The sequence below is a fragment of the Notamacropus eugenii genome, chromosome 1 (genome assembly GCF_028372415.1).
Source record: "Notamacropus eugenii isolate mMacEug1 chromosome 1, mMacEug1.pri_v2, whole genome shotgun sequence".
Lineage (NCBI taxonomy): Eukaryota > Metazoa > Chordata > Mammalia > Diprotodontia > Macropodidae > Notamacropus > Notamacropus eugenii.
In genome coordinates this window covers 411,717,203-411,742,923 of record NC_092872.1, presented here as the reverse complement: position 1 = coordinate 411,742,923, position 25,721 = coordinate 411,717,203, and the positions used below count along the sequence as shown (strand labels likewise).

Below are 25,721 nucleotides of genomic sequence, written 5' to 3'. Positions count from 1 at the left end.
CTGCTTTAAAATACAATATAAGATCTGGTATGACTAGGCCACCTTCCCTAGCATTTCTTTTATTTAATTCCTTTGATATTCTGGACCTTTTGTTCTTCCAGTTGAATTTTGTTATTATTTTTTCTAGCTCAATCAAATAATTTTTAGTAGTATGATTAGTATGGCACTGAACAAGTAAATTAATTAAGGTCAAATTGTCATTTTTATTATATTAACTCCACCTACTCACAAGCAACTGCTGTTTTTCCAGTTATTTAAATCTGATTTTATCTGTGTGAAGTGTTTTGTAATTGTGTTCATATAGTTCCTGGGTTTGTTTTGGGTAGACTCCCAAATATAATGTCTACAGTAACTTTAAATAGAATCTATCACTTGCTGTTGGGCTTTATTAGTAATATACAGAAATATCGATGATTTATGTGGGTTTCATGGAGTTTTCTTAGCAAAGATAGTGGAGCAGTTTGCCATTTCCTTGTTGAGTAGATTAAGACGAACAAGGATTAAGTAACCTGCTCAGGGTCACCCAGCTAGTGAGTATCTGAGACCAGATATGAACTCAGGTGTTCCTGACTCCAGGCCCAGTGCTCTATCCATTGAGCCATCTGACTGCCCTGTATAGGATAAATACATGCCAATTAATACCTGGTTGAGGGAAATGAAGCCTTCTTCTGGGCCAGAGAACTTATTGAGTGATTTATATCTTATTGTAGATAAAGTCATAGTCCCTTGAGCATGAGTGATTAAGTCTTATTGGTTGGGTCTGATTTGATTGAATCAGACCACTGTGGTTAGAGGGAGGACACCCCTTTGTCCTGGGCTCACTAAAAGAAGTGTTGGAGCAGAATTGGAGCTCAAAGTACTCACTGAGAGCTGAGCAAAGTGTAGAACCATAGCAGAGTTGAGAATAGAGCTCCATGCATGAATGGAAAAGGGAAAGTTTAAGAATCCTGTACATTGAATTAGCCAACATCCTGGAAGCCATTAATATTTATAGTTGTATGTGCTCTCAACCATATGGCCCAAGAAATGGCAGTGGGAAGCAGTGGCAGAACCTTCCACCCCCAGATCCCAAGAATGTGTGACCCCAAACAACCCAGCTGTTTGAGACAGAGAAATTGGGATTCTCTAGACAATGTCAAATTCCTGGAATGGTTTGGTTTTTGGGTAGAGTATTGAATTCTGTGCTTTGAATGCAGTTAAAAGCATTTTGAATTGAATTCTGGTTCAGTTTTTTAACACTTAACTGGGGGACCCAGTACAATTACTTCAAAAGCTTCTGTAAGACTTCCATTCTTCTTAGCTTGAATGAGGATAACAATGGGTTGTGGGCATCTGTTGAATAACTTGGATTAAATGAATTACAAAGTTTGACTTAAAAGTGAAAACAAAAACTGGTTAAAAAAAAAAAACTTTCAGGGGCAGAGCCAAGGTAGCAGAGTAAAAAGATGCATATACTCTAGTGCTTCCCCCACAGCCCACAAAATACTGTAAAAAATGACTGCTCTAGAGGAACAAAAGCCATAGAACAACAGAGTGAAAAAGGTTTCCAGCCAAAGGTAACCTGGAAGGCTGACAGGAAAGGTCTATCTCATGCGATGCTGAGCAGAGCAGAACCCAGACCTAGCCATGTGGCACTGGGAGGAACAGGACCTGAACAAACCTCCAGGGCAGAGTTTTCAGCAGGGAGGGTCCCAGATGCCTCAACCCACAAGTGACAAAGAAAGCTCCAAAGGTCTGTGTGGGAAGGTTTTCCAGTTCTGGGGTTCATCCAGTAATAGTCCTAGGTGACGGTAGCAACAGCCACAGCAGACTGTAGGCAGCTATGGTGGCTGGCAGGCAAGCTGGGTCCATTGTCCAGGCAGCTCAGCTTAAAGGCTCTGGAAGTAGGGAGCAGCTGATCTAATCCTCAGCCCTGAGTGATGGTCCTGGCCCCACCCAAAGCCCTGGGAAAATGGAGCAGCTGAGTTGAATCTCAGGCTTGAACACAATACCTGGAAAAGCAGGGGGAGTAGGATCATCCTCTTGAGAAAGGATTCAGAAGTCAAGTAACTGGCTGGTAAAATGCCCAAAAAAGGGGAAAAAATAAGACCATAGGAGATTGCTTTATTGGTGAACAGGTGTCTCCTCCCATCCTTTCAGATGAGGAAGAACAAGGCATACTGTCACAGGAAGTCAAGGCCTTGCCTCCAGGGCCTCCAAAGGGAAGTAAAACTGGGCTCAGGCAATAGAAGAGCTTGAAAAACGAGTTAGTAGCTTGCTAAAGGAGAACCAACAAAATGCTGAGGAAAATAACACTTTTAAAAAGAGGCTACTAACTCAATTGGAAGAAGAGATCCAAAAAGCTAATGAGGAGAAGGAGGCTTTAAAAAGCAGAATTAGTCAAATGGAGGAGAAGGTTCAAAAGCTCACCGAACAAAACAGTTCTTTGAAAGAGAGAATTGAGTTCAGGGAAATGAATGACTATGAGATAAACCAAGCAGTTAAAAACAAAACCAAAAGTTTGAAAAAATAGAAGATAATATGAAACATCTCATTGGAAAAACAACTGACCTGGAAAATAGATCCAGGAGAGACAATATAAAAATTATGGGACTACCTGAAAGCCATGATCAAAAAAAAGAGCCTACACATTATCTTCCATGAAATTATCAAGGAAAACTGTCCTGATATTCTAGAACCAGAGGGCAAAATAAATATTGAAAGAATCCACTGATCACCTCCTGAAAGAGACCTGAAGAGAGAAACTCCTAGGAATATTGTGGCCAAATTTCAGAGTTCCCAAGTCAAGGAGGAAATACTGCAAATAGCTAGAAAGAAATAATTTGAGTACTGTGGAAGTATAAGCAGGGTAACACAGGATCTGGCAACTTCAACATTAAGGGATCAAAGGGCTTGGAATAGGATATTCCAGAAGTCAAAGGAACTGGGATTAAAACCAAGAATCACCTACCCAGCAAAACTGAGTACAATATTTCAAGGGAAAAAATAGTCATTCAATGATATAGAGGGCTTTCAAGCATTCATGATAAAAAGGCCAGAACTGAAAAGAAAAATTGGCTTTCAAACACAGCAATCAAGAGAAGTATGAAAAAGTAAACAGGAAAGAGAAATCATAAAGGACTTTCTAAAGCTGAACTGTTTACATTCCTACATGGAAATACAGTATTTGTAACTCTTGAGACTTTTCTCAGGATTGGGTAGGTGGAGGAATTGTACACACACACACACACACACACACACACACACACACAGTGCAGGTTGTGTTGAACCAGAAGAGATGATATCCACAAAAAAATAAAATAAAAATTAAGGGGTGAAGGAGGAAAATACTGGGAGGAGAAAGGGAGAAATGGAATTAGGCAGGCTATAACTCATAAAAGAGATAAGAAAAATCTTGTTCAGTGGAGGAGGAAAGGGAGAAGGGGAGAGGGGAAAAGTGAAGCTTACTCTCTTCACATGACTTAAGGAGGGAATAACATGCTCTCTAAATTTGGTATGAAAATCTATCTTACGCTACAGGAAAGTAGGGGAGGAGGTGACAAGTGGAGTGAGGGGAATGATAGAATGGAGGGCAAATGGGAGAAGGGAGTAACTAGAAATAAACACTTTCAGGAAGAGACAAGGTCAAATGAGGGAATAAAAAAGTAAGGAAGGATAGAGTAGGATAGAGGGCAATATAGTAAGTATTACACAACATGATTGTTATGGAAATCTTTTACGAAACAACACATAGTTAGTCTATTGAATTGCTTGCCCTCTCAGTGGGGATGGGTAGGGAGGAAGGGAGGGAGGGAGAGAAGTTGTAATTCAAAGTATCAAAAATGAATGTTGAGAATTATTATTGCATATAACTGGGAAATAAGAAACACCAGTAATGGGGTATAGAAGTCTAACTTGCCCTACAAGAAAAGAGAGAAGATGGGGATAAGGGAAGGGTGGGGTATGATAGAAGACAGGGTACACTGAGGGAAGGGGTAATCAGAATGCAAGGTATTAGGGGGTGGGGGTGAGGGGAGAGATGGGGAGAAAAATTGGACATGGTACAAAGTGAGGTAAAAGCAATTAGCATTAAAACAACTGACTGAATTAATTACTGAGACTAAATCAGAGACATCTTTAGTTTGAGGAAAAGAATTTTAGTGTAAGTTTCCTAAAGGCAGGTAACCTTGGGTAAAATTTGGCACTGATGGAAAAGTTAAGGCTTTAATGGTAAATTTGATTTTATGATTGTTATTTAATCAGGAACTAGAACATGTATAGAAAGGCATATAAGCCACTTAAGACTTGTCTCAGAAGATGTTCCTTAGCCAATGTGAAATTATAGTCATATCTGAAACCTGGCTATTGGAGCTAGCTATTTTAAGATCCTATGGGACTATTAACTGACTGTTCTTCTGAGTTTAACTCCAGGCATGGAGAGCAAGAAATGTGGTCTGAGCCTCCAATCCATGATGCCAGGAAGTCTGTGAGATGCTGGTATGAACTGCAGAAGTTGATCTCATGGGAAGGGTGGGAGAGCAGTTGTTCAGCCTGGGCTGAGGTAGAATTCTCCTGACTCAATTTGCCCACTGATATCTGACAGACTTTAAACCTGACTGAATGCAAGTTGACAATCTACTCTTGCCTGGAATTGATGTGAAGTTGGGGAGATATTTGTTCCCTGCAATGCCCCTACTCTTAGTGGCAATTTTCTATAGTCAAAAGGTTTGTAAGATTAATACCAGATCCATTAAATTATAGATTTTTGGTAGGGGTCCGAGGTTAAATCTAAAATTAAGCTATTAGGCTTAGGACTTTAGGCCAAAAGCAATAAGTTAGGGTTCTTTAATTCTTAGCAATAGGGTGGAGACAATTAAGTCAAGGGCTTGTGAAGTTAGCATACATAGTTATGATTTGTGTCTCAGTGGGTTAATGTTTAAAAAAAAATCATTTGTGGTCTGTATTGTAAATACTTTAAGAGAAGTATCACCTGACCAAAAGTTGGAATTGTTTTATGTGATAGGAACTGTGTTAAAAATGAAAAATGAAAAATAAAAAAAAAATTAAAATACTGAATTCCTGGAGAGGTCAGAAACTCAGCATTGTACAGAGAGAAAGAGGATTATTTGCATAATTCCAGGGGTAAGATGATATTTCCATAGTAAAGGAAGAGTACTTAAACAGTGTCAGTGTCTTGGGGAGGGTAGAATGCACGTTGGAGGTGGGGAGGAGGGTTAAGTCCCTGGGGTCTGGGAGAAAAGGAAGAAAAATGAATAATTAAAATCATTGTAAGTCCTTTGCATTTTCTTTTTGTTGCTATTGTTGTTTTGTTTGGTGTTTTATTTTTCCTAATTACATATAAAAGTAATTTTTAGCATTTGTTTCCAAACCTTTAAGTTCCAAATTCCCTCTCTTTCTCCCTCCCCACCACCCTCATTGAGAAGACAAGGAATTCGACACAGGCTATACATGTGTGGTCATGCAAAATATTTCCATGTTAGTCGTGTTGCAGAAGAAAATAGACCAGAATACAAAACTCAAGAAATACAAAAGAAAGTTTAAAAAGGAGGCCTCAGTATGTATTTAGACACCATCAGTTTGTTGTCTGGGGATAGATAGCATTTTTCATCATAAACTCCTCCAAGCTGTCATGGATCACTGCATTGCTGAGAATAGCCAAGTCATTCACAGTTGATCATCCCACAACATTGCTGTTACTTTGCAGACAGTAGATTTCACTTTGTATCAGTTCATGCAAGACTCTCCAGGTTCCTTTGAGAGCATCATGCGCATCATTTCCACAGTACAACAATATTCTATCACAGTCACATAGCTCAGCCTGTTTAGCCATTCTCCAACTGATGGACATCTTTTCAACTTCCAATTCCCTTCCACCAGAAAAGAGCTGCTACAAATATTTCTGTACATATAGGTCATTTTCTCTTTTGTGTTTTTTATCTCTCTATTGATACAGATCTAGTAGTGGTATTGTTAGGTGAAAAGATATGCATGATTTTATAGTTCTTTGAACATAGTTCCAAAATGAGCTAAAGAATGACTGAATCAGTTCACACCTCCACCAACAATGCATTAATGTCACATTTTCCTCACATTGCCTCCAAGAGTTGTTATTTTCTTTTTCAATCCTATTAGCCAGTCTACTCAATTTAGGGTGGTAGTATCTCAGAATTGTTTTAGTTTGCTTTTCTCTAATCAATAGTAATTTAGAACATTTTTTATATGGCTATATGTAGGTCTGACTACTTTATCTAAAAACTGTTGATATATTTTGATCATTTATCAATTGGGGAATAACTCCTATTTTATAAATTTAACTCAGTTCTCTATATATTTAAGAAATGAGGGCTTCATCAGAGAAATTTGATTCAATTTTTCCCTACAGTTATGATTGCTAAATGTATTTCCCTCCATTCTATTCCCCCTCTTTGATTTTGTTCTCTCTCTCTCTCTTTTCTTTCTCTCTCTCTCCTCTCTCTCTTTCTTTTCAATACATATTTTATTTCCCCCAATTACGTGTTAAACGAATTTTTAACATTTAAAAAATGTTTTGAGTTCCAAATCTACCTTTCCCTCCCTCCCTCTTTTGCTCCTCTCTCCTTTCCCTGAGATGGTAAGGAATCAGATATAGCTTATACATGGGCAATCATGTAAAACATTTTCATATTTGTCATTTTTCACAAGAAGATGATTAAAGAAAAAGAATGAAGGAAAGAAAGTAAAAATGGCATATTTCAATTGGTATTCAAACAATATCAGTTGTTTATCTGGAGCTGGATAGTATGCTTCATCATTAATCCTTTTGATTATAACCTTGGATCACTGTACTGCTAAAAATAGCTAAGTTGTTCATAATTCTTTATCATACAGTATTGCTATTACCATGTATAGTGTTCTACTGGTTCTGTTCATGTCTCTTTTCATCACTTCATGTAAGTCTTTCGAGTTTTTTTCTGAAATCTTCGTGTTTGTCATTTCTTATAGTACAATACTATTCCAACACAATCATATACCAGAATGTGTTTAGCCATTCTCCAATTGGTGGCCTTCCTCTTGATTTCCAATTCTTAACCACCACGAAAAAGAGCTGTTATAAATGTTTTTGTACAAACAGGCCCTTGTCTCACTTTATTTTGAAGTCTTGGGGATATAGAACTAAGAGTGCTATTGCTGGATCAAAAATTATGCAGAGTTTTATAGTCCTTTGAGCATACAAACTCAGGTATCTTAATCCTGAGATTAAGGTTTCAATTTCTCCAGTGTTACAATTGTATAGCTCAGTGATTGCCAATGTTTTGATAACGGCAAGAAAAGTAAGTTTGTTGTCTTGACATAAATGACTGATTTTATTTTGTTTCCATTTAGTGATGGAGTAGTTATTACATAAGGTTCTCCACACTTTCTCCCCTCCCCTCCCCACTCTAGATAATAAGGTAGGGACTTCAGTGGTATAGTTTGTCAATGATGTGCCTGAATGTCCCAGATTTGATAAACAACAACTAATAATGTTTTCATTTTTCAGATTTGGTAAACAACTACTGATGATGTGAATTCTCCATATTTGGTAAACAGGTACTAATAAAGTATGTCCCCCAAATCTGATAAACAACTGGAAGTTAGCTATCAAGGATTGTTTCCTTACACCATAACCTTAGGTAATGTATAGCCAATCACAACTTGTATGTATTCAATTAATGATTATAGGTAGGACTATAAGAAACCTAGTGAAGATGCACAGCCTTCAGTCTAATCTTAGATTAAGACTGAGACTGGCTCCTCCATTTGCAACTTACTTGAGACTCAAGCAACACCTTTGAGAATTGTGCACTTGTCAGTCAACAGTCTGTGAGGGAGATACACAGCTGACTGGGAAGAAAAGTAATCTTGTCATTGAGTACCAGTATGAGAGACATGTTTATTGGGACATCCTAGGAAATCAGGTTGGTGGTTTGTTCCTAGTAGGATTAATATTTGTACTTTCTAACGCTTAATACAGAAAAATGTTTGGATGCACTTGAGTAATAAAGTTTGTTGGGAATTGTAAGTCTGATTAATGTTTCAGTTGCACTACTTGACTTAAGTAATGATGCATCAGTTTTGAATGTACCATAGATTTAAATAGTAACATGCAGTTTTAAAAAATACTATACACATCATTAGTATATATTTACTCTTTTGTAAATCATTGACATACTGTGTTATACTGTAGTCATGTATGTTATACTTTTAAGTTTTATTTTGTATTCTAACCTGAAACACCAAAAACCCAAACCCAGAATTGTCGAATATGCAGCAGAGCAAAGAGGACTTCATGTGAAACTATGACTCTCTATTTCATACTATTTGCTTTTTTTAAAAAAAAATAACTGTGCGATTGATTTTATACATTACTTGCAAAACTACCTTATTTATCTGTGCTTCCTTCTCAATCTCCCTGTGTTCTATGCAATCTATAAAATGTAAAAATGGTCCTCATTTTTTTCTGCATCACTTGCTAATCTTCTTTCCTTGTGCTTTCTTCGCCTCCCCAGTTAATTAAGAAAAAGATGGTGGTGGTGGTGGGGAGAACCTCTTGTAACAGATAAACATAAAGAAGCAAAATGAATCTACAGATTGACCATGTCCAAAAATATGTACTTTACCCCTTATGTCTACTACCTTTCTGTAAGGAGATGGCAAAGATACATCACCATTGGTTCTCCAGAGACATGGTTGGTCATTGCCTTGATAAAAGTTCTTAGGGCTTTGAAAGTTAGGAGATATTGATATCTTTCCATCTATCAGAGAGTGTTGTTAACCTTGAGTAAACTATTCTCTTGATTCACCTCATTTACATCAGTTCGTATTACCAGAATTCTCTGAAATTATCTTTCTTTATTTCTTTTAAATTAAATTTAAATTAATTTATTTTAAATTAAATAAATAAATCAAATTTATTTAAATTTAATAATTTTAAATTATTTTAAATTAAATTAAATTAATTTTTCATGATTCACAGCTTCCTTTATGTCCAAGACAATGAGAGAGTTACAATATGTACATCTTCTTGTGCTTCTCAGGAGGACACATGTATACAGTACAAATAATGGAGAAGAGGGTCCAACACTTTATATAGGTGAAGACATTCAGAGGGATCAGTAGTAGGGTGATCAGAGAGACACAGAAGGAGATTTGGGAGGAAGAAGGGATGAGACTTAGAGACACAGAGGATGGAAATGAGCAGAGACAGGTAGGGGCTTAAGGAAAGGAGTATATACAATAGCAATATGGAGTCTGTTTCATATAGAAATAGAAAATGCAGATGAAGTCATAGAAAGAAACAAATGTAGTAGAGGACAAAGACTTGGGGAAGTTCCATAAGAAAATGTACCAATGTGGTCCTATGCAAGCAACCCCTGGAGGGAGGAACTGGGAGTTAGGAGAGAAGTAGGTACCAGTTCCCTCTCCCTGAGTTGGGAATCAAGTGCCTACATGTCTTCCATGGGATGAGGATGAGGGATTCCATTCAAAAATTTCTCCAATTTCAGGGTAGGACTAGGGTATATTTGCATGAAACCTGTGCCTCATCCTGTCCTAGGTACCTCATGGAAGGCCATCTATTCCTTGACCTCCAAGGGGCACCCAGTAAGTGTAAGAGAGGGATGGCCAGGGGTTTCAGTTCCTGCCCTTGAAATTTACAATTGGAGGATGGGGAGAGGATGGGGACACTGTACTGAAAGGGTCTCTTAAAGCTAAGGAAGCCCTCCTTCCCCATTCCTCCCTTCCTCCCTCCCTCCTATGGTACATTCTCTGTCAGGAGTCCAATTCAAGACCCCTAAGAACTCATGTCCTCTCTGCTGGCAGAGAGTTTCAATGAATAATGGGAGTAGGATGAGGATGATGTGCAAGCAAATATAGGTCAGGCTAGGACCAAAGGGAAGCAGCAGAGGGCAGAGAGGGACAGCCTGGGATCCCTTGTCCTTTTTTTTTTTTTTTTTTAGTTTATTTCTGTTGTTATTTATTATGTTAAAACTGTATGGATATGGAGGGCAAGGGGGTAGCAAAGGACACTGGATTCAGAACCTCATTCTACTAGTTCTAGGAGGGAAAGACTTTGAAGGGAGTTGGGAGCTGCCCCTTGGAGTGGGAAGACCAGTTATAAGCTGCAGGGTAGGTGAGCAGCTTGATCCCCCAGATTTTCTTTGCTCTTCTCATCTCTTCCAGGCTTTTTGATATGATGGCTGGCAGAGCTCAGCAAGTAAAGTCCTCAAAGGTGCCTAGGATCAGATGGTGAGGTAGGATGTTGGAGGCATATGTCATCCCAGTAGGATTGCCCCCAAGGCTCTCTCAGGATTATGTTGCTTGACATTATCCAGGCTGAGCGCTACACCCTTGTCTGCACTGTTCCTTTTAGATTCCTCCTGGCACTGATGGGTGGCACAACTTGTGCTTAATCATCTCATAAGCATAATCAAAGAGCTCGAGAACAGTTAGGTTATTTGAGACAATGAACAATCCCATCTAACCCCCAATATCATTCAGGAATCCTGCATAGATGTTTTGTTTCTTTGTAGTTTTTTGTTTGTTTGTTTTGTTTAATGGACTCATAGTTCAAAACTTCAGAAAAGATGTCCAGCACCAGAATATTCTCCCCAATGTACTACTTCATCTTGAACTTTTTGGCCAGATACTTGGCTGAGGGTTTGCTGCACCATGGACAGCTCCTTCCCATAGCTAGTCAGGCTACAAGGCATTTCACACAGAATAATCCTCATCCTTCACCAGGAAATCCAGAGCAGGGGCTGCACACATATTATTGTTCAGGTGTCCCCTGGCATGTACACTATGTTTCAGTTGCAGTTTTCCACTAGATAATGTGTTTCACTGTCAATTCAACAGACTGTGATGCTGTATGAGTTGAAGAAATCTAAGTCTATGACAATAGCTTTATAAGTACCACAGGACGGAGGCAGGTAAATGAACCATTACTCCTGCCAAGCCACAAAGGTCTGGAACACGGAAGCCATGCTAAAACCCAGTTGGTCAATAAAAGGGGCTTATCCTGACTGTAGATCTTTACCTTTATCCCAGGCTCAAAGGAAATTTCATCCATCTCTCCCCATACTGGCAGATACTCATCCTGTTGGATGTCCAGTATCATCTCTAGCCCATTGCCTATCCCATCCTTCATAGTCTTGAGCAGTGGCCACCCATCTTGGCCTGCATTGAATGTCTTGCAATTTCCATAGTATGTAAAGAGCACTTGGAAGTCATCAGCACTGCAGATTTCACCCTGAAAGCGGCAGGACAGCAGCATATCATGGATGTCATGTCCAACTTGGTCATAACACTCTGTTATGATGAAGGGTTTAGGCTTAAAGTTTTGTAAGTTGACATTATCCTGTTTTTCATCTGCCATCTGTGTGTCTGGGATTTCATACCTGGGGAAGTTCTGGGAGTCCAACTGTCAGTGACAGGTCCTGGATAGATGGGACTAGATGCCAGCTCAGCCTCGAACCATTGAAGGGCCTATGGCCGAGAGCTAGAGAGCTCACAGTTCATGAGCAGTGCCTCTCAGAGTCCTGCAGTGAGCAGATCACTGGATCAGCTTGGTTCAGTTCTGTCTGATTTAGCTCTGTGCTATGCTTTCAGCCTAGGAATCTTTGGTGATCCACTGTCTGGCTAGGGTTCTTAATTTCTTGCAGCACAATTTTCTCTTACATTTATATATTACAATTTGTTCAGTCATTCTTCAATATCTCAAGAGTCGATCTAAGGCATGCCTTTAGATTCAGTTCTTTGCTCTCTGCCCTCCCCTCCCCCAAACCCCATTTAAATCTTCCCCTTTGAGGATGAGAAAGTTTGTTTTGCTTGTGACTCTTCCTTCCCTGGTATTGTCCTTTCTTTTAATCTCGCCTTGTCCTTCCGTCTTTTAATTGTTTTCCTGGTGAGTTAGATGTAATTGTAAACCAAACTGTGTATTGTGTTATGTTATGGTTGGTGGTGGTGGTGGTGGTGGTGGTGCACGGGTGCATGTGCAAACACACACACACACACACACACACACACACGCAAAATCCTTTATCTGTTACAGAGAAAAGTGAGGCTCATTTGGTCTCAAATTCCTCTGCCCTTTTCTCCATGCTTGTAGATTCTTCTGATGCATCCCAGTTATAAAAAATAGCAATGTCTGACTATTTCTTCCTTCTTTCTATTGTAATGTATTCCTTCTTTTACCGTACCTTCTCTTTCCTCTCTTAAAATCTTCAGGAGAGAACCAAGATGCTCCTATGATCTCCGTTTTGTTTTTATTCAACTCTGTCAATGTCTTTTAAAAACCACACTTTTCTGAAGGGACAACTTTTTCCCTTCTCTTCCTAATAGTAGACTAGCCTTACATCACCTCTATCTCCTTCTAATTACTCAAACAATGTAATCTTTCTAGTTTTCTTTGGATGCTGGTGCTTATATTCCTGCTCACCTTTATTCTATTCATAAACTGAAATGCTTCAAAGTCCTCCATTAAACAAAGGTCTATCTCCCTCACCCCCTCAGATTGCAGAGTAACATAGTTTTGGTTATAAATCTATATATTTTGCCTTTTGGAATATTGTATACCAAAAAATCTTGTCTTTTTTTAAAAGCTAACAGATTTTGTGTGATCTTGATGATAGTTCCTTGGTGCTTGAATTACTTCTTTCTGTATGCTTGCAATTTTTTCTTTGATATGAGAGCTCTGCATTTGACTATGATATTCCTGAGGTAGTGAATTCTTTCTATATTTATGTTGCTCTCTGCTTCTAATAGATCGATAGAGTTTTTTTATTGAAATATAGTATCCAGGCCTTTTAAAAAATATATGTCATAGTTTTTAGAGAGTTCAGTGATTCTTAAATTATTTCTCCTTGACATGAGTTTCAGGCCAGCTATTTTTGATATCAGAAATCTTACATTTCCTTTTATTTTTTTCGATATTTTGATTTTGTTTTTTTCTTGTTGTCTCATGATGTTATTGATTTCCATTTGATCTCTTTACGTTTTCAGGTATTTCATTTCTTAAGTAAGCTTTGAATCTCTTTTCTAAGCTACTTATTCTTCTTCCAGATCATTTGCTTCATTTCTTGGTAGAGTATTTTTATGGTACTTACTATGTGCCAGGCACTGTGCTAAGGCCAAAGGGTATAAACATAAACAAATGATATGCTTCCTATCCTAAAGCAATTCACATTCTACTGGGGGAAGACAATACATAAAAGGCAGCTGGAAAGTGAAGGGAGTGAGAAATGGGGTAATGATACCTATATGAGGGTAACCTGGCTGAAGCACAGTGGAAAAGTCTAGAAAGAGAGGTTTGGAGTGGGGATGGGGTGTGAAATAAGTATGGTTTGTGCACCTCACAAAAAAGTAGTGTTGGTTAGGGCCTGACCAATCAAAAGAGAGGGCTGGAGATTCTAAGTATTCATGAATTCTTGTGAAACATTCATTAATTTCCTTTTCCCCCTTTTTGGATGCTCTGTGGAACTAGATTTGCAATAATTTTTATGCTTAATGTTATTTTCTTGGATTCATTCATTTCAATCTATTTCCTAAATTAGAGATTTGTGCCCAGGGCCATACCCTACCCTCACCAGCACTTTTAGATCAGCCCTGCTTAGTCTTACCTACAGTCCTTTGCATTCTTGCCTAGGCATAGAAGTGGAAGAGTGTGGGACATTTTTACAGGGTAGAGAGGAATCTTATTTGTCTGGATTGTAATGTTTGTCAAGGGTGTGCTTAGGTCTAGGGATTCAAATAATAAACATTACATACATTCTACATTCAAGGAGTTTGTTTTCTTATAGCATAACCAGAAGGAATCATTTTGCTTACTCCCTCTGTAGAAGACCTCTGTTAATGGAGAACTTACTGCTTCCTGAGACATCTTATTCCTTTCTGTGATACTTGCATAATGAATTATGTTTGGATGAGTTACTTTTTTTGAGATAGATATTCTTCAGTAGCCCAATGACCACGAGGTGTAGAGGCTGTAGATCCATGCAGAATTAGAATCTGAATAAAGCCGCTTTATGTAATTGAAAGAATAGATCTAAGGTCCACAGCTCTGGATTCAAATCCTAACTGCTATTTAGGATTATAAATTTAGAGCTGGAAGAAACGTTAGAGACCACATGGACCAATTCCTTCATTTTGTTCTATTTTACACACATTTTCTTCATGTCTTTTGACTTTTTTCACAGTTATTACACAGTTCCTTTACTCAGCTTTAAATCTGTTTTGTAAATAAGAAAATGTCTTAAGTAAAATATCTCAAACATAGTATGTCTAACAAAGCATGTATTATTTTTTCCTAGTAATATCTCACTTTTGTATTATGAAGAAGAAGGTATCTCTTCTTTAGGACCTTTATTGTTATTTTCATTACTTATTACTAGTGATCTTTTTTAGTATATCATTATTAATGATTTTATTACATCTAATTATAGCATTGCTTTTCATTACTAGTGATCTTTTTAACTGGATCATTATAATGTCAATGTATATTATTCTCTGGTTTCTGTTTATTTTATTCCATATCAGTTGACACAATTTTCTGTATTTCTCAGTTTTTGCCATATCATGTCATATCATATCAAATCATATCTTTTTTCAGTTAATGCTCAATAACTACTTTGTTTCTAATGCTTTTCTACCATAAATGGTACTGTAGCATATATACAATATTGTTTTCTGTCTTTGACTTTCTTTGGGTATATGCTTAGCAGTGAGAGTCCTACTTTTGAGGTATAATTCCAAATCGAAATCCAGGAATACTGAATCACTTCATAGCCTCAACATCAAAAGTGTAGCAACGTGCCTACCTTTCTGTAGCCCCTCAAATATTGCTTGATTGTGCTATTTGTCATCTTTGGTATAGAGCATCTAGGTGTTGTATTGGAAATGGAGTCAGGAAGACCTGAATTCAAATCCTATCACAGACCCTTACTAGTTTTGATTCCCTGAACAAGCCTCTCTCAATCTCAGTTCCCTCATTGCTAAAATAGGGATATAGTACTTACCACTCAAGGGTTGCTGTGAGCAAAGAACATAATAGATATGAAGTGTTGCATAAATGCTAGCTATTTGTTATTTTGATGAGTACAGAGTGAAACCTTACAGTTTTAATTTTATTTTTTGTTCCTATTTGCAATTTGGAACAAATTTTCACTTCTCTTTTATAAATGAGGAACCTGAGGTCAAGAAAGGGAAAATGATTTTTTTTTCTAGGGTTACATCTTCTGTAATTCTGAGTTATTCAGTTCTTTCCTCTGGATATCGCTTTCTTATCTATAAAATGAGGGGATTAGACAAAATCTGAGGGCCCTCAAAGTAAAAAAAATCTGTGAAACCCACAAATGCCAGGTGTGTGTACATGGTCAAGTCACTTCACCTCAATGGATTTGTTTCCTCATAGGGCAATTATTCTTATACTCCATTCCTCATAGTAGCATGAGAACAGTGCCATGTAAGACATTAATATGCCATAGAAAAGAAAAACTAGGATTCAGATTATTCTCTTGGATCACTTCATATTATCTTATTTCCTGAACTAGCTTCAAACCAGTAAACCATTTGTCCATTGAACGCGGCATTCTACCTTTTTGTCTCCTTTTTCCTCATATAGTGGAAGAAATTGTAGCACAGTGACTTGCCCAGACTCATACAGTTAGTCAGTGTCTGCAGTGGATTAAAACCCAGGTCTTCTGACTCCCAAGTCTGCTGCCACCATGCCTAGAATGAACTTCCTCTTTACCTCTGCCTTTCAAAATCTATATTGGAGACTCAGTTCATGTACTACTCCTCCCCTTTCTTTATGTCTCTGTCTCTCTTTCTGTCTCTCTGTCTCTGTCTCTGTCTGTCTGTCTGTCTCTCTTTCCCTCTCTGCCTCTGCTTCTATTTCTCTTCCTTTCTTAGCTTCCTTCCTCTTCCTCTCTCTTTCATCCCCTTTCTCTCCCTCCCCATCCCTCTTCAAAGGACCTGGTATTTGCTTATTTATGTGCATATGGCATATACCCCAATAGAAGACAGGGTCTTTGACATGAAGGGTCATTCTGTTTTTGTCTTTGTAGCCAGCTAGCACCTAAATGTAATGCCTTGCACCCAATGGTGGTATTAGAAAGACAGGAGAAATAAAGAATGGGAAGGCAGTTCTCCATCTAAATCTAAAATGAGTCCTGGAGGGTTGGGCTGGGCAATCATTGCTAAAGCACTTGCGTTCCTTTTAACCTTTCCAAATACACATACTCCTACTGGACAACTGCCCTACTGTCAATCACAAGAATAATGGTAAGAAATCAGAACCAAGCCATGAAATAGGGAAATAGTGCTTGACAATGGGCTCTTGGGACCCTTAATTGAGATTCTTCCTGGAAGTCACCAACACAAGTGAACATGACGTTCCTAAACTCATTGGGTGACACAATGAGAAACTTTTAGTGTGGTTTCAGAGGGATGGGCTGTGGTCACTTTAACTTGGAACATGTACTACATTTTTTCTATGTTGAGAATTAGTATGATGTGGAGGGAAGATTGGCTGAGAAAGGAAAGGAAATGATTTGGCTAGAGCCCTATTCTATGCTAAGTCTCAGTGTCTGTAAAGTAAAATATTTGAATTAGATCATCTCTAAGGACCTTATCCTCTACAACCCTTTGAACCAGATATGATTTGAGTAAAATACTTTCCTTTGAGGGCCCCAGTTTTCTCATCTGAAGTTTGAGGGGTTTTAGACTGATGCATTTCTAAAGTCCAAGTTTCTTAAGAATTTTTAAACTGGAAAAGAAGAGGCTTAGTAGGGGAAAGAGAATCTAGGATTTAGAGTTTAAAGGGATCTGCCATCTAATCCAAATTCTCATTTTACAGATGAGTAAACAAAGACATGAAATGACTTATATGAGGTCATGATTGCTACTTTCAGAGATCTGAAAGACTGACATGGAAAAGAGGAATTAGAGTTTGTTCCAATTGACCTGAGAGAGAGAAACAAGGTGCAGTGAGGAGAAATCACAGGAGAGCTGATTTTGGTTCACTAAAAGGATGAACTTCTTAAGGATCAGAATAGGCCAACATTGGAACGATTTGACTCCATAGTTTCTAAGTCACTGTTTTACACTCTGCAATTTACAAAGCCCTGGATTACATATAGCTCACAGGATTTTAGAAGTGAAGGCACATCCTAAAAGTGTCTCATTTTCCTCATCTACAAAATGGGTGGGTTGTTTGATGATCCCTAGGATCACGTTGTTTCTCTCTGTATAATGTAAACTCCTTGAAAACGTCCAAGAGTCCAGAAGTCCTGAGTTCAAATCCTTCCTAGACATGTACCAGCTGTGTAATCCAGGGCAATTCATTTCACTGTTGTATGCCTCATATTCCTCATGTGAACAATGAGAATAATAATAATATTTACCTCCCAGGGTTGTTATGAGGATAAAATGAGATGATCTTTACAAAGTGCTTTGTGAAACTTATGATGCTATATAAATGCTAGTAGTTATCATTATTATCAGTCACAGATCTGACCAGGTCATTCCTCTTTCCAAAGAAACTCTAAGGGCTCCCTATTGCCTCTAGGGTAAAATTTAAGCTCCTCTGTTTAGTCTTTAAAAATCTTCAAAATCTGGCCCCAATTTACCTTTTCAGCATCACTGTACATTATTTCACCTCCCAAATTCTCTGTTCCTTCCAGACTGGGCTGCTCTTTATTCCTTCCACAGAACATTTCATCTCTATGCCTTTCTAATGACCTTCCCCCAAAGCCAGAATTCAGGTCTTCTTTACCTTATCCTCATGGAATCCCTCTCTTCCTTCAAGATTCAGCTGAAGCAGCATATTTCTTCATAAAATCTTTCTTAATCCCCCAACTACTAGTGCCCTCCCTGTCAAACTATCTTGTATCTAACTACTTGGTATATATTTGCCTTGATACTCTTTATATTAATATTATATGCATTTATGTATATATTTGTATCTCCCATTAGAATAAAATCTTCTTGGGATGAGGGATTATTTCATTCATCACATTTATATCTCTAACATCTAGCATAGTGCCTGGGAAGTAGAAAATTGTCCAGGGCAGAGAGTGGCTAAGCCTCAGTCCCCTGGCCCTAAATAGATTCTTAAATAAAGTGTACTATATTTGAAGGGGAGGGGGACCTTTATTGGAACAATACCAGCTGATGACCAAATTTCATCTGTAGGAATTTATTTGGAAGCCCATCTCTGGTCCCCCAGAGGAGACCCCTGTGCAGCAGAATCATTAAGGAAGATTTCCATTCCCACGGGAACGTGAGGAAAGGAGGAAGGACACTTGGTCTGTTTGCTGGAGAAACATGAGCCATGTAGCATACCTGAAAGGTCAAGGAGGGTTAGGGTTGCTGAATGGGATATCCATGAGTATATATATGTGTGTGTGTGTGTTATTCACTCAGCACCTCAGGCTAACTAAGTTCAATAGTGAATCTATTGGGATTTTCTTTCAGGCTTGCAAAATCTGAGAAGTCACCTCTAGAGACAGCAGTCATGAAGCTGGGGCATGTCCTTCTGTTTGTAACTTTGGTCACCTGCAGTTACTCTGGTAAGTTGTCTGAACAGAGGCAATTCCTGAAACATTTGTGTCTTGAAAAGTAGCTGTAGTGTGATGAAATGTTCCTGGACAGGAATTCAAGAAATCTGGTTTTAGTTAGTGTTGCCACTAACTCACTGAATGACCTTGGGTAAGTCTCTGGTCCTATATCCTTTCCTGTCAAATGAGAATTTGGGATGAGATAAGCTCAGAGAGTCATTCGAGCCCTAGAAAACTGTGGATTGAGGAGCAGGTACAGTGAAAGGTAATAGAAATAACAATTCATGGGGGCTCAGGACACTCGGAGTCTAGACCTAGGCCTGACAGCAAATTTCTGACATCTTAGGGTCATAGATGAAGCTGGGAAGAAGTGGAGAGGTCATTGAGCTCAATGCCCTCACTATTCTCATAAGGAAATAAGGTCAAGAAATGTGCCTTGGACAAAGTAACACACACAGTCAATAGCAAAGCCAGGATTGGAACTGAAGGCCTTTGACTTCTAAAGCACTATTCATTTCCCTACACCATGTTGCTTCAATTTCTTCATCCTTTATGGAAGTCCAACATTCCAGGCATGTTTTATAGAGTTGTAGTTGTTTAATTGTTTTCAGTTGGATCCAACTCTTAGTGACCTCTTTTGGAGGTTTTCTTGGTAGGGATACTGGAGTAGTTTGCCATCTCCTTCTCCAACTCATTTTACAGATGAGGCAATTGAGACAAACAGGGTGAGGTGACTTGCCCAGGGTCATACAGATAGAATCTGAGGCCAGATTTGATCTCCAGTCTTCTTGACTCCAGGCCCAGCTCTCTATACACTGTGCCACCTTGCTGCTGCATTTTGTAGACAGAATGTCATTAATTAATATGAAACTGACAGGAATGACAGAAAGAGCTGATGTTTTCCCAATGCACTATGATTTCCAAAGCATTTTGCATATATTATCTCATTGCATCTTTAAAACATCCCTACATCGAAAGGTAGGTCAAGAAAATACTATTATTCAAATTTTACAAATGGAAAAAGTGTCTTGGATAGGCAAAGATACTTGTATACCATTCCATAGAATCACACTTGTTAGTCTTAAAGAGGCCTTAAAGGTTATCTAGTGCAGTTCTCAAATTTTTCAGAGGTGACAACTAAGAAACAAGAATGTGAATGACCTGTACACTGTAATAGAGGTAGTACGAGGCAGACCTGGGATTTAAGCCCAGTTTCTCCATCTCCACATTCAGGACTCTTTTCACTGTATGATAAGCACGGCCTCCAAATAAGTTCCGGAGCTGAGATTCAAGTTCAGGCCTTTGGAATCCAAAGCTATGTACAAGGGAAGTATTGTTACTAATAATAATGATGTAACAGTTTTATACAATAGTTTAAGGTCTACAGAATACTGTTCTCACAATAATTCTGTGAGGGAGGTAGCATGAGGATCATTAGTCCTATCATACTGATGAGGAAACTGAGGCTCATCTAAGTAAAGTGACTTTCCCTTGGTCACAACTTGTAGGAATTGAAATAAAAACCCAAATCCCAATATTTGCATATCAAGTTTAATGCTCTTTTAATGACAACAATAATAATAACAATATACATGAAACTGGACAGAGTAACAGTTAGATTTATTTGGCATTCTAAGGGTTGTGAAGCACTTCATAGAGATGTTATTTAATTCTCAGAAGAGCCCTGTGACATAGGTGTTATTATTTTCCCCATTTTATAGATAAGAAAACTGAGGTTGAGAGACCCTTGTCCAGGGTCATGTTGCTAGTGAGTGTCTAAAGCAGGTCTTCCTAACTGCAGATGTCCAACACTCTATCCAGATATATTTGTATTTTGCCATTTAAAGATGGACTATGTTTGGGAACTTTTGCCTGGGTAACTCAAATGTTCTGTGGTCCCTACAGCTACTGCATTTTTCATCAACAGTGGGCCTCTTCCCATCAGCAATTTACTGCCCCTAGATATGAGTCTCTCCATTATTGACCCACTGAAAATGGTCTTGAAAACACTGGGCATCTCTGTGGAGCACTTGGTTGAAGGACTGAAGAAATGTGTGGATGAGCTGGGACCTGAAGCTTCTGAAGCTGTGAAAAAACTGCTGGTAAATACCCCTTTCAGTTCTCTTGCCAATCTACTCTTCTCTGCACTGTGCTCACTGTTTGGACTTCACTGAGTTTATGTACAGTCATTTTGTAAGTATGGTATCATTGCTATATAGGTATTACCTAGTCACTTTAAAACCATTGCAGGGTAACTCTATATCCTCTGGAAAATCATTATACAATTCCTATACAATCATTGCTCAGGCTGCTTGTATAGTTGCTATGTGCTGATATAGTTAACCTTGTCATTTATAGTCTTTGCATAGTAATTGTCTGTAGCACCAATGTGATATTCACAGTGCCTACAGTGGCCATGAATACCCAGAGCAATTCTGAATCATGAAATACCACAGACTCTCTGCATGGAAGGCAGAACCAGAACATTTATTCAGATACCAGAAAGCCAAATCCCTCATAGTAACAAAAATCTATATGCAATAACAAAGCAGAGGACAATACCATCCCCAAGCCATCCCCTTGCTTGGCTTCCCACAAATCAGCTCCATTAACAAATCACAAGCAGGGTCTTTTAAACAAAATCACAAACAAGTTCTTTCACTCATGCTAGCCAGCAGCCTGCATCCTTCCTAGCTCTGACTGCTCTCATGTTTAACTTCCTCTCAGCTCTGCTCTAGCTCTGCCCCTTCCTGCTCCATCCATTCAGCTAACTCCTCCCACCATAGGCTCCATGTGATTCAGGCTGCCTTGTGACCCGTTAATGAATGAGAAAGATCTTCCCATTTTAAATTACCATTACATTGTTGAATTTGCATACAGTTGAATAACCTTAATATACAACCTCTGAACTACTATTGGAAAATCATTGTCCAGTTGTCAAAGGGTTGTGCAGTTACCATGAAATTATTGTACCATCACTATGTAGCAGTTATAGAGTCACCATACAGTGTTACTCTACAGCCTTTGGACAATCTTTGTACACCTCTCATATACCCATTATGCAGTCACTATATCATAATTTTATAACTGCACATGTAACAATGACAGAATTGTCCAGTGACTACATATCGTACAGTCATTATTGAATAATCATTGTACAGCTATTACACAATCATTATAAAATAAAAAGTTAACAGAAATCTCTTTGTAGCCATTATACACTTATTGCACAGGTATTAATAGTCACTGTACAGTAATATGCAATGATTGTATAGGTATTATACAATTACTTTATTGTCCTTGAGCCATTATTGTAGAGTTACTATGCATTTACAAGATTATTATTGTAAGATACCATGTAGTCATCATCTGATTATTGATTCTTTAATTTATTACTTAATTAATAACTTAATTTATTACTTAATTAATAGATTAATTTACTAATTACTCCAAATTATTACATAGTAACTTTATAATTATTTTAGTACATTATGGAATATATATGTAGATGTATTTTGTTACTATGCAATTTTTAATAGAGCAGCAGAGCACTTGAGGCAGAATCCTGATTTATTAGTCACTTCTCTCAGACTTAAACAATAGGTGGAGCCTTGCCCAATATGGGAAAAATTGGGTTTTCTGACATTCCCTCACTCCTGGGTTTCTGAATCATTCCCCTTCCCTTGAAAGTTTCATGTAAGACAACTTAAGCTCAGGTAAAACTGTTCCCTAAAGTTTCTTAAGTGCGTATTATCCATGATACCCTACGTCACGGTCTAGCAATAAGAATATAAATATCAGTAGTAAAGTGATTTCATCAAAAGTTAGAATGGTTGAGTAGAAGTTGTCATAGGATAAAAGTCAACAAATGACCCAAGTTTGAGTCCAGGCTCTGTCACTAATTAGTTGCTATGATACATTTCCTGTCTCTGAATCTGTTATTTTCTCATTATGAAGGTTCTAATCATCAGACTGTTGGGAAAACCTCATGAAGGGATGGAAGGGAAAGTCCTTTGCAACAGGAAGATTTATTTCCCAGCTAGGTTGCACCATGGATTGAGGGCTAGACTTGGAGTCAGGAAGGACCTGAATTTGAATTCTGCACAAACTGTGTGATCCTCCAGGATTCATCTGACTTCAGTTCTTTCATCTGTAAAATGGCGATGAAAATTGCACCTACCTCACAAAATTAGTGTTAGGATCAAATGAGAAAATACCAAACATACTTTGTAAACCTTAAGGCATTATATACATGCTAGATATTATCATTGTTATTGTTAACAATAGTATAAAATACTAGTTATTGCTTTCAGTACTTCCACCAGAGTAATACTGAATCCATACCAGCTCCCAAGTCTTGGGGTAAAAATAATCTTTTGACCACTCACCACAATCCCCTATGCCCTCCTCCTAAACATTATCTCAGTCAATTTGTTTCATCATTTCATCATGATTATTCTTCTACCTTTCAGGAGGCTCTGTCCCACCTGGTATGATTTCAGGATGATGGACAGAACAAGTGGCTGAATGTTTCTGAATCCTCCCTCATTTTCCTCTTATCATTTTTCTACTTCATCATTTGCCTGACTCCAGGCATTGTGAACTATGTCAATAAAGCACTTAGACAATTTTTTCCTCATGGTGTCTTCTGTTTCTGGGGAATGGGAGGAGAATGGTTAGAGGAAGGGCTGCTCTCAGATCTAGAAGGGGATTATTTATCAGAGTTACAGAATGTTTTAGTTAGAAGGTACCTTAGAATATAGTCCATATAATGTTAGATCGAGAGATGGACTTTGAACAAAGAACATGGAATGATTGAACTTGAAGAGAACCTTAGAACGCAGAATGGGAGAGCGAAAAGAGCCCTTCAAAAACAGAATGAAAAATCTAAAAGAGAACTTAAAATATAGAATAGTAGAGTTGAGAAGCACTTCAAAGAGAGAGTACACAGTGCCTTGGAGTACATAGGGAGCATTAGGACCTCTGGTGTGAGGGCTTGCTAAGCTCTTTTCAGGATTGCTCATTCTACTTTTGAAGTCCATCTGGCACCCAACTTTCACTACTCGCTCTAAGAAGCTATGGAATGCACAGTGGCTAAGCTCTGGTAAAACCATCTGGGCAGACAGACAGGCTAAACCAGACTGAGGGTAACCAATAGCTCTCGAATTTGTCTGTGAGTTAGGGGGATTTCTACCCTAAACATCAGAATTCCTTTGATGGGGGAAAGCAGGCATTGTGGAGTGCTTAGAGCTTGTCCAGACATCAAAGACATCAAGATCATCCACTGCATCCCGGGCCATCGCCAGACATCCTGACTTTTGTCTTGCTGCTGAACTCTGGAAGAGACAGTGAGACTGATGACTTTGTACAACTCTGCCCCACCTGAACAATTCACACGTGAGTCAGGACATCACTCCATAAGGTCTATTGGTCATCTTTGAAAATGAAGGACAAGCAAAACAGCACAGTGCCTGAACAGGAAGGGCCCTTTAAACATATACCATGAAACGTTAGACCTGGAACTAACCTAATAACCTAAGCTCTTAGATTATAGACTATGGTTTAAGGATGAGATTTGTCCTTCCATCCAATTAATCACAAAAGCCCCAAATTCTCATTCTAAGATGGTTCTTCATCAATTTGAAAGGATTACAGGCTTTAGGTGACTGAATGAAAACAAGAATCCCAGGTATGCATCCATTTTGACTTAAACCAATTCAATTCAATGCTGTTCATTATTCTTTAAATATTTTGCCCACAACCAAATAATGATCTAGGTGTCATCTGATCAAGGCAGAAAACAGTGGTCCCTCTTCATACAACATAGAATTGCATTAACCTTATTGTCTGGCTCTGTTCACTCAGTCAATGCCTGAATCTTTGAACTTTTGGTCCATTAAGATTACACAGATCTTCACTGGAACTGCTGTCTAACCATGCCTTCCCCATCCAGCATTTGTGCAGTTGATTTTTTTGAGCCCAAGTAGAGAACTTTACATTTTTCCCTATTATTTTACCTTAATAGGTGCAGAGAAGACAGTATGAAATAAAAGTTTGTTTTGGAGTCAGAAGGATTCAAGTCCTTCTTCTGTCACACAGTAGCCCCATGACCACTGGGAAGTCAGTGCATCCTGGCAACCCTTTAACATTAAATATTGCATCCAATTCCTTATTTCCACCACAAGAGGGAGCCCACATTGAAGAAGTTTCCATGCTGGTTGTTTTGACTGATTCAGACAAATAGCCTCTACTGCCTTCCTCCTTCCCTCCCTCCACCCAAAAAACAGAACCACCAGGTCCATCCTTAAGCCCATAGAAATTTTTTTTTTGATTCTTATCTAAAATTATACAGATCCGTTAGTCTAGAACTCCACCTGAATGCTCTGTACTCTGAAGGGCCAAGCCTACCAAGAGATTCTTTCCATCTAATTTCCACTTTATATTTATTAAGTGATTATTATGCAAATGTGACATTAGAAATGATTCACTAAAACAGTTTCATTGGTGTTGGAAAGAACTGGACCCCTGAGTTACCCAAACTGAATTGCCTTCTCACAAGTGCTGAAAGAGGTGCTTAGACTAAAGTATAAGAGGCCTCAGTGATCAGGTCTTTTTGCTTATTGGAGAGTGTCTCAGTCCAATAAATTAAACGTAATAAGAAGGGGGGTGGGGGTGGGTAGAGTGGGGGACATTGCAGGAAAGTAGATTTTGGTTCTATGTAAGTTAAAGCTTCTTAAAGATTCGTTTTGCTCATGTTTGACTCTTTATGACTCCTTTTGGGGTTTTCTTGGCAGAGATCGAGTGGTTTTGCAGTTTCCTTCTTCAGTTAATTTTACAGATGAGGAAACTGAGGCAAACAGAGATAAATGACTTGCCCAGGGTCACAGAGCTTGGAAGTGTTTGAGGTTGAATTTGAACTCAGATCTTTCTGACTGATACTCTATCCACTGTACCACCTAGAACTGCCCAAAAGAGGAGGCTGTATTCTCCTGGACAGAAAGGTGGTTCATTGGGTAGAGTCCTAAGATGTGACCCTGGAACATGGATGATAATAACTCTTACTTCCCTGGGTTGTTGTGAGGATCAAATGAGATAATATTTGTAAGGCATTTAGTTGGCACAATAGACTTTTTTTCTTTCTTCTTT

General features: G+C 38.4%; 1 protein-coding gene and 1 pseudogene across 1 annotated transcript in view; one reads left to right on the top strand and one right to left on the bottom strand.

Annotated features, from left to right (window-relative positions):
- The window catches only part of SCGB3A2 (secretoglobin family 3A member 2), a 93,814-nt gene extending 70,607 nt beyond the window's left edge, over positions 1-23,207 (top strand). Inside the window, exons 3-5 of the mRNA XM_072631063.1 lie at positions 18,493-18,587; positions 20,481-20,677; positions 23,048-23,207. Of these exons, the coding sequence (XP_072487164.1) occupies positions 18,533-18,587; positions 20,481-20,677; positions 23,048-23,071 (276 nt within the window). The 5' untranslated portion in view covers positions 18,493-18,532 and the 3' untranslated portion in view covers positions 23,072-23,207. The remainder of the gene's footprint in view (positions 1-18,492; positions 18,588-20,480; positions 20,678-23,047) is intronic.
- Positions 10,228-11,167, bottom strand: LOC140526337 (acid-sensing ion channel 1 pseudogene; annotated as a pseudogene).
- Positions 23,208-25,721: the final 2,514 nt, after the last annotated feature.